Consider the following 9,558-nt stretch of genomic DNA (forward strand, 5'->3'; position numbering starts at 1 on the left):
TTTTTCCCTTTTCTGCTTATTTACAGATCTCAGAAAATTTTCACTGTGACCTCAATTCTGACCAGTTCAAAGGTTTTCTTCGAGCTCACACACCTTCTGTTGACCCATCCAGTCAGGCAAGATCTGCCATCTTCTCCATCACCTACCCATCCTCAGACATCTACCCGGTAGTCAAGGTAGGGAAGCACCGTCTGATCTGCACATTCTGATGTCCTCATTGTTGTGTTGCTCTCAGCTCAGCTCAAGCGTGAGGTAGAAGACATGACAGAGCATGTCCTCTGTGAGAACTGAGTGCTTTCTTTCTAAACGTATCCATTTTCCTTTACAAGTAAATTCCCCAGAAAGACTAAAGGTTGTGGAATCTTAGATTCCTAGGTTTGCTTTGCACTAAGTAGCTTTCTGAATGACTAATGCCTAAACGTTCTGAGACTCAAGGTCCTCGCCTGTATAGGGGACAATCACACTGACTTTGTTGGGCCGTCATGGCCACAGAATGAAACCTGGCCCTTCCTCCTAAGTAAAGCGCATGCCCTCAGCTGTCCAGCTCCAGGAGGCTGCTGTGGAGAAAGGAATAAAATCTTTCTGGCAGGGTTTCCTAACAATGTGCATGTTTTTCTAGAAACCTTCAGCTAAACCTTCCCAAGAGCAGGCTCTAACAGTGTGAGGCGTGGGCTTCGGTTTCCATGTCTCATTGCCCTTTATCATTGCTATCTCATAGACTGTCTAGTGAGAGTCAAGATCATTGAGGCTGTAGGAGAACCTTTCATTATAACTGTACTCTTTGCTGGTGTACGCCCAAACGATTGGTCATAATTTAACAACAAATAGTGGGTACTTAACTGACCTCCAGCCAGATAATTGGTCTTATTGACTCTCTTCCCCCAAATTTTAAACACATCAGAGCAACAAATTCAGGTATCTGGTTTCATGCACACCCAGCCTCCTGTGTCTGGAATAAGTTTAGTTTGCTCAGTGTCTTGTGTCCTTAATCCCACTGATCCTGCTGTGATCTCATGGTAGCAGCACATAGATACCAAAGAATTTAGGTAACTTGGAGGTCATTTCAATTTGGAAAGATTACTAGCTTGAAGGTAAATTAGTAGAGCTTGTGAAAAGTATAGTTATAAATCTGTTGCTAAAAGGACACATCTCTTATTGTCACACTTGAAAATAGTATTGCTAAGTGTGGTATTACTTAGACATATAGGACACTTAGCATAAATCCCACTTTGTATGCCCTGTAGTTAAGTTCACAATTCTATCTCAGCTTGGGAAACCAACAAAGCCAACACTAGTTCTGTGGAGCTAAATTTATTTCCAACTCTGTTTTCAGCAAATGACTTCATTGTGATTCATTTAGGGTACTCTACCATGTAACAGTGCTGACTTGTTGGTTAATAACCACTGACTGTGTCCCCAAATACAAATGCACTCTTTGACGATAGCATGCTTAATCTAAATTGTCTGGATAGAATTAAGAAATTTAAATTAAGAAATTTAAATATGCACAGCAAAGCAATCCATGGTTTGCCTTCTCTTTGTCTTAACTCTTAAGGTCAACATTGTTGCTGCTGATATCCAGGTGGCCAGGCACCACAGGTGCACAATATATAATCTTAAAAGATAATGGTGCACCATGGGGTCATTTTGGGTCTGAGAACTAACAAATCATTATAAATGCATTGCACACTGAGGTCTGTTTTTTCACTTAACTGTAAATGGCAAAGCATGCTATTTTGGACCGTCTTTGTTCTTCAGAACTGCTGAAATGTATCTGTCTAATAGTCGATGATCAATAATGTTAATTTTTTAATTTTTATTTTATTTTTTTAGTACCAGGGATTGAACTCCCGACCTTGCGCTTGCTTGCAAAGCAGGCAGCACAATCACTTAGATAAATCCCCGGCTAATAATGCTAATTATGGATTAAAAAAAAATTACTCACTTTAAATATCTCTGATACATCTGTTTAAAAAAGTCAAAGAACTACCTTCTGGTTATTCACAATGTCACTTCTTACCAGGATCAGCTAATCCAGTGGTCTCTAACAGAATGTAATCAAATTTCCCCTTCTTCTGCATCAAATTCTCAATAGCCCTAAGGCCACTATCCCTAGAGAAGACCAAAATATACCACTGTTGATTACTCAAATACTTTTAAATGATCATTTAAAACATATTCAACAAAACATAAAAATATCTTTATGCATGTGAAAATTTAACTCTTTCTTAAGCACCTAAGAAACTGTCTATCCAATGTTAACCAATGAGGAAAAGGAAAGAGACATATACACAGAAAAGTTAAAAGAAGTTATGTATGTAATGAGTTAATACTTTGACTTATCGAGTCAGTGTTTGTTAATTTACAGCTTTCTGAGAGATAAAAATGAACATCTAAAATAGTAAAATTTATTACTTATAGACGTTTAAAAGCTAAAGGGTCAGTGTCATTAAATACCATTTAGTTCTATCTTGAATTAGTATACATTTTATTTTAAATTATGATATTCTTATAACAAAAAATGAAAAAATATTGTATTACATCTTGGTTCAGAAAATTTGTTATGACTTTATCCCTCCTAATACATTTGATTCAAAGTCAAATATGTAAGGTAGTCCATGATGTAGAAAACAATTTAACTCACTAGAATACACAAAATCAGTACTGCACGTACTAATTTTCATAATTTATCCAACAAATATTTTAGTTGCTATTCTGTATCAGGTACTCTTCTTGGATTTATGCCAGTTTAATAAGTCTGGAAAACTTAACTGTTTCATCTTGTTTGGAAAGTCATTTGTTTTAAAAGAGGTTTAATATTTGGAAGTAAGACTGATGTATTAAATTTAGAATAATGACTTTTTATACATGAAAGGAGATTTTCATGCACCTTCTCTTTCTGTGTGTGTGTGTGTGTGTGTGTTTGTTTTTTTTATTTTTATTTTTTGAGACAAGGTCTCACTATGTAGTTCAGGCTGGTTTTGAACTCACATTGTTGCACAGGCTGGCCTCAAAACTTGTAGTGATCCTCCTGCCTTAGCCTCTACAGTGCTGGAATTACATGTGTGTGCTACTACCCCCAGCTTGTGCTCTACATATTATTTAAATAAACCCTGAGATGGAAAAAAATCTTTAAGCTCAGTAAAATGACAAAAGCAATAGAGTAAATATGAAAAAAAAAAAAAAAAGAAACACTTTAAGTAAGTAACTCTTGAAAATGTATTTCCTATTTGTAAATACAATGAAGCAAACTGTCTAAATTCAGTTAACTTGCACAGGAAAATCAAAGCTGGAATAAACATTTCTAGTAAACTAAAACAAGCACAGAGTAAACACATTCCTACTTCACTGAACAGCAGAGGCAACCATTTCCAAGTTCCAGCCATGCTTCAGAGAGCTCTCCACCTTGACTTACAGCTAAGGATTTTTCTAGTGCACTTCCTAGAAAAATTAACAGGAGGCACTCTTTATAGACTATTCACAAGCCAACCAAAAACAAACAGGGAGACTTCAAAGCAGTAACTCCATTTTATAATTTTAATTCTTCCATTCTACCCATTCAGTTTTAAGACTGAAATTACAATACTCTAGATTATATTTGCTTTTCTGTAAGACTTAAACCTCTAAAAAGGCAAATTCAAAATGACTTCCTTTTTAGGTCTCTTACTTGCTAATTCCCATTTCTTAATAAAGTAACAAACGTGGGTGGGGAATTTAGTTCAGTGGTTCGTTCCACCACCTGCCTCGTAAGTACAAGGTCCCGAGTTCAATACCCGGTACCAAAAAATAAAAAAATTAAAATTAAAATAAAAAAATAAAGTAACTACCTTGAGAACATTTTTCCCTGCCTACAGTAAATCTTCTAGGTAGATGAATATATTTTATATATTGGATTTTGTATGCCCTCTGAACTCTTATCAGATTATCTTATCTATTTTTTTCTTTTCAATCTTCCTCTAAATTGTTTTTATTGGGAAGATTGCTCACTATTCCCAGGATGAGTAAACATCTTAGTTCATTGAGAAAAGGTTTTGGCCAAGTTATCATGTTCTCATTTAAAAATAAATTGTTTATTGGGAAGATTGCTCACTATTCCCAGGATGAGTAAACATCTTAGTTCATTGAGAAAAGGTTTTGGCCAAGTTATCATGTTCTCATTTAAAAATGAAACTTTTAATCAAATATACAAAAGTTTTCTATTAATGCTTACTTGGGAAGAAGCACATATAAAATATGTGTTACAAGAATGATTCTAAAAGTTTTAGTTTGCCTGTAATAAAGAAATATACTAGGGCCGGGGCTAACCCCTCAGGGTAAGATCCATAAGGCCCTGCAATCAATCCCAGGAACCAAAAAGAAGCAAAGCATTATACCAAAACCAGAGGACAGTTCTAAATGTTCAGGAAAACAAATGGTCAAATGCAAATGTGTGTGTGGGAAAGGTAATTTTCCATTTATATATTTTCCATTCATATTTCAGTTAGGTGATATAAAGAGCTGTCAAAGGGATTGCTTCAGAATTCAGGCTATATAAGACATGAAGGAAAGTACTGAGAATGCTACAAAGGACAAAATTGTGAAAATTATCCCAAACAATGAAGAAAAAGACAAAGAAAATACAGTAACTATAACCAGTGTGCAAGAGAAAGTTAAGAAGAGGCTAGGAACAAAACTATTTTTAGAAATCCTAAGATTTCTAAGGGGTTGGAGGTATAGCTCAGTGGTAGAGCGCTTGCCCAGCATATGTGAGGCCTGGGTTTGACCTCTACCAACTGTGAAAACAAAAACAGAAACAAAAAATGAATAAGAAAAAAGAAAAACATCTTAAAATTTTTATTTTGTCTAAAAGAATTTTTCTCTTTACTAGATCTAGAAATCAAGTTTTACTCACATGTGTTCCATTCTGCTCATAAAAGCTAGTTCTTTTACCTATTTACAACTGAAAAAAATAATATATTTTAAAAAACATTCTAACAAACTATTTCTGGCTGAAAGTGAGATTTTATTAAACTTCATACTTGTGAAGAAAAATTTCTGTAAAAGTAGTCAAAGTATTATATCTAATACTGCTGTACAGACTGTTTAAACCATAGTTTAATATTAAAGCCAAAACACTGAAAAAGTAGACATATTTTTATAGATAATTTGAGGTGCTTGAGGGTAGAGACTATCCCTTTAACTTATTTTTAAAACCTTTCGTTTTAACTGCTTTGCAGATAACATTCAACGTGAACTTACATCTAAAGCATTTTCAAAAAGTGGTTTGCTTTTGTTTGTTTTTTTGGTACTGGGAATCGAACTCAGGACCTCGCAAAGCAGGCGGCAGAACCACTGAGGGGCAGAACCCCACCCATCAAAAAGTTTTTTATGAATTGTAATACACAATGTGTAGTCAGTACAAAAACACTTTTTAGTTGCTAAAAGCACTTTCAAGATTTTGACCACGAGAATCACTTATGTAAAAATCTAAGTTAATTCTGTTAGTATGAATTACAAAGGTAAACAAAATAAAATTTTATAGAAATTATTTCAGTATCCCAAATTCATACAAACTAAAGCCTGACAGAAATTAATTCTTCCAGAACTATCCATATCAATGTGTTCACATTATAATACTTTCTATCCTCATTTTAAAATAGAGAATATCAATTCACAAGTGGAATAAACTGTCCTGTAAGTTCTTGCAACATGACACTTATTGACTTCTACTTACCTTCACCAAATTCATTTAAAATAACTGCTATTCTTTTACTGTGTTGCTCAGTTAAAATGTAGTTCAGTAGTGTTGTCTTTCCAGCACCTATAAAACAAAGCAACAAAACTGAAAGACTACTATTAAAGATACAAAGACTAATTTTAAAATGTTTAATGTTTTTAAGCATCTATGTGCTATTTTCCATATAATACTCAAGCATGCGATAGACCCAGGTGTGTCTAACCTGAGGCCTAGGAGACACATGTGGCCCTACACAGCAGGTAATGAGGCCCTGTAATAATATTTTTACATAAAATAAAATACATTTTTAAAGGAAGTTTTGTTACATATAGATTAACTACATGAAATATTTTTTTAAGAGACTCAAGACAATAGTCCCAGCAAGCCACAAGGTTGGACACTCATGGTATGGGGGATTGTAAAAAAAAAAAAAAGATGAAAGCAATCTTTCAAAACTACTCTAATATGCTTTACAAATGCTTCATATATAAATATTTACAAATAATCCTGTAAGTTCAATCAGTTTTTCTTCAGTTTAATATGTAGTCTTCTAAACTTATAATATCATAAGGGCACCTAAAACTTCTATTGACTAAGGAATCCATGAAGTAGTGGCCTCTAAGAAATACGGTCTAATTCTAAACATTTAATATGTGTAAGTCCTTTTACAGGATGACTATTTTTCTAAACCAAGGATATTTGATTTACATACCTAAAGTTTACATATGAAGACCTTTTCTTTCCATATCAATTAATCAGATATAAATTCAGACTACATGGCCACTTTTAGCACGCTTAAACTATAAAACGAATTTTTATGAACTGGGGAACAGAAATAGGAAGCGTAAGACACAATATTCAGCATTTAGAAACACATAAACTATACTAACTCTATCCAGTAGGTGGCACGTTAATCCTAGTACTGTATAATCTTGTCAAACAGAAGAAACATCCTGTGCACCAAACTAAACTTTTTAAAGGAAAGAAAACCTTCACGGCATAGCAGGACTATTCAATTATATAAATAAAAGAATATTATTTTCTGTTAGTGATTCTCATTTTACTGTTATAAACAGTGACTGAAAGATTTTAAAAGTACATAGCTTGTACAAGGAAATATTTAAAAATATATTAGTCAAAGACACATTACCATTAATTCTCCTCAAAATACACCCTGTCTTTGAATATATTTCTCCCATCATTCTTGCCACTTTCTGAAGCAGCTCTGAAGTCTTGTTGCATGTCTTTTAGTCGCACTGTCCTGGCTGTTTTGATGTCCTGAAACTATTCAAAATGCTTTCACAGTCAATTTGATTTGGGGGAAAAGCCGGAAGTCCCGCACCGCCGGGTCCAGTGACCGTGGTGGATAGAGGCACACCATATTGTTTTTGTGTGTGTGGTGTTGTTTTTTTGAGGACAGGGTCTCACTATGTAGTTGAGACAGACCTGGAACTCACTATGTAGCCCAGGCTGGTCTCGAACTCACAGCGATTCTCCTGCCTCAACCTCCTGAGTGCTGGGATTACAGGCATGCGCCACCACGCCCGGCAGACCATACTGTTTTTACAAGCCCGATTTTCTGCAGCAGCATTCGCCCTGTTTTTGAGTACATCTCATAAAGACACACAATAAGGTGTCCCCAACTGCTCCAGAAAGTTGCAAAAACAATCAGTGTGTTCAAAGAGAATATTCGAGGTAGAGGGTAGTGGCAATGTGCCTTTTATTACAATAAATTTTGTAAACAATCACTGTAATTTTGATCACACCTCTTACTTGTCTGCTGAAATACATTTGCAAGTCTGTACGGTGTATCTAAGAAAGACTTAGGAAGTACTGGGGTAATAATATCTTCAACACTTTTAGTTATAGTCCTTTAAAAGCTTTTGAAGGGGCCAGGGATTTAGCTCAGTGCTTCCGCCGCCGGCCTTGAGAGCGCAAGGGCTCGAGTTCCCAGTACCAAAAGAAAGAAAAAAAAAAAAAGCTTTTTGAAGAGATGAAAACATGTTTAGAGGGCTTGGTGAAGCTCCATATTACACAAGTGTGACATATAGAAGGTACAGACTAGAGTGGGCAGAGTGGCACATACCTGGAATCTCAGCACTTGGGAGGCTGAGGTAGGAGGATCTCCTGCAGTTCACAACCAGCCTGAGCTACGTAGTGAGTTCAAGGCCAGCCTGAACTAAAAAGTGAGCCACTGTCTCAAAAATAACAAAATAAATAAACAAAATAGAACTAAATTTGTAAAAAGAAGGTACAGACTTTAAGGAGACAGAGCAATGAGGAAATTCTTAAAGTTAGTCCAAGTGTGAGACAGACTTCTGAACCAGTGAAAATTAAAGACAGGTGCAAATGTAAGAAACCCTCTAGTAGAATTACCAGAGCTTAAGAAATAACTATGTTTTGAAGAAGAAAAACTTTAAGATACAGGTCACTCACTCAAGAGTATCAACTATGGACCAGATGACCAGATTTATGCTGGGCCTTGCGTGAGAGTGAAAATGGCGGCAATTTCTGCCTCCATGACACCTAAAATAGATGTGAAATAGTGAGAAACGGTTCAAAGGGGAAAGGGAAGTAGGGAAGGGGGAAAGGAAAAAAGGCGAAGAAAAAATATGAGAAAAGAAGGTAAAAGCGTAAAGTTCTTGTAAATGGGGAGGGGGAAAAGGGAGGGAAGCAGAATGTTAAAAAACAAACAAACAAACAAAAACCAAGAACCAAGATATATCCTGTACAGGTCCAGATTCCCAAAGATGAATGTGATCATAACGTACACCTAAAATGTACCAATAAACAGTGAATAAAAAGACTTCAGGAAATAGTGGGGAGTTTAGATGAGTGAAGCAGTTACGCTATGTGATGACACATTCAGCAAGGAGATTACTACACGCGATGGAGAACCGAAGAGACATCTAGCCAAAGTAACAGTAAGAAGAAAAGCATCCCAGGGAGCATCTTTTAAGAAGTAAATCAGCTAAAGTGCTGGGCCACTTTCTGGCAGGCTGGAGAGTTTGCAAGAGCCAGGCAATACAGGTCCTCGTAATTATGTCAAGGCATTTGAACTCTGATTCATCAGGACAATGAGAAGGTGGGTGCAGGCTTCAAAGCCTTGTTTCGAAACGCGAAGCTCACTTCCAATCTCACGTGAGTAATGGGGTGGAAATCCACACGAAGAGCAAGTGACCCAGCTCCTACCTCAAACATTTGCTCTCGGCCACAGGGCCCCAGAGCCTAAGGCAGGCGACACAGCAGCCCCCCAAATCTGAGTTCGCGGCATTTCCTGACCGGGATGATTAGTTACCTAAATACCCGGTGATGATGGTGACTGGGATCTTGGCGCCGGGGCCAAGCTTTTCCTCTTCCTGTCTTTGCTTCGTCTCAATGGGAACCAATTCAGGACAATCCTCCTCGGCTGGTTCCTCTTCCTCATCCTCATCTCCAGTTACAACAGGCGGTAACATTCCGGGTTTGAAGGAAATCTCAGCCTCAGCTCAAGAGCTGGGACCAAAACGCCCACACGCTGCAGCGCACGTCAAACTCGCCAAGCTCGGCCCGTGGCCTGACGTCATCACATCGCGACGCGTGGCTCCTCCCGATCTGGCCGCGTTACCAGTGCTCCAGTTGCGGACAGACCCGCCCCTTAGCCACTCCCGCAGGGGATCCGGCGCTCCCGGGCGCTTTCTCTGAGTTTGAGCAGAGCTGCGCTGAGTCATTAAGGGCTCCGAAACAAGCCCCGCCCGCCTGGGAAGGCTCAGTTTGAAGTAGCTGCCGGCGGTCGCTCACCTGACGCCAGCCTGGTTTTGGGGTGGGTGGCCTGACAGACGCAGCTCCCGTGAAGCATCCAT

General features: G+C 37.5%; 1 protein-coding gene across 4 annotated transcripts in view; it reads right to left on the reverse strand.

The window, feature by feature from the left end:
• Nucleotides 1-9,380, reverse strand: part of LOC104849438 (COBW domain-containing protein 1) — an 11,166-nt gene extending 1,786 nt beyond the window's left edge. The window contains exons 1-5 of one of the 4 annotated variants that reach the window (XM_010605878.3): nt 9,015-9,378; nt 5,714-5,800; nt 3,345-3,441; nt 2,021-2,112; nt 11-557 (exon numbers count right to left, since the gene is read on the reverse strand). In XM_010605878.3, coding sequence (XP_010604180.1) covers nt 514-557; nt 2,021-2,112; nt 3,345-3,441; nt 5,714-5,800; nt 9,015-9,174 — 480 coding nt within the window. In that variant the 5' untranslated portion in view covers nt 9,175-9,378 and the 3' untranslated portion in view covers nt 11-513. Of the gene's footprint in view, nt 1-10; nt 558-2,020; nt 2,113-3,167; nt 3,442-5,713; nt 5,801-9,014 lie in introns of those variants that run through there. The other 3 variants (XM_010605876.3, XM_010605880.3, XM_010605879.3) reach the window with 3 other exon arrangements.
• Between the last annotated feature and the right edge of the window lie 178 nt (nt 9,381-9,558).

The sequence above is a fragment of the Fukomys damarensis genome, unplaced genomic scaffold (genome assembly GCF_012274545.1).
Source record: "Fukomys damarensis isolate Sample0158 unplaced genomic scaffold, DMR_v1.0_HiC HiC_scaffold_31, whole genome shotgun sequence".
Lineage (NCBI taxonomy): Eukaryota > Metazoa > Chordata > Mammalia > Rodentia > Bathyergidae > Fukomys > Fukomys damarensis.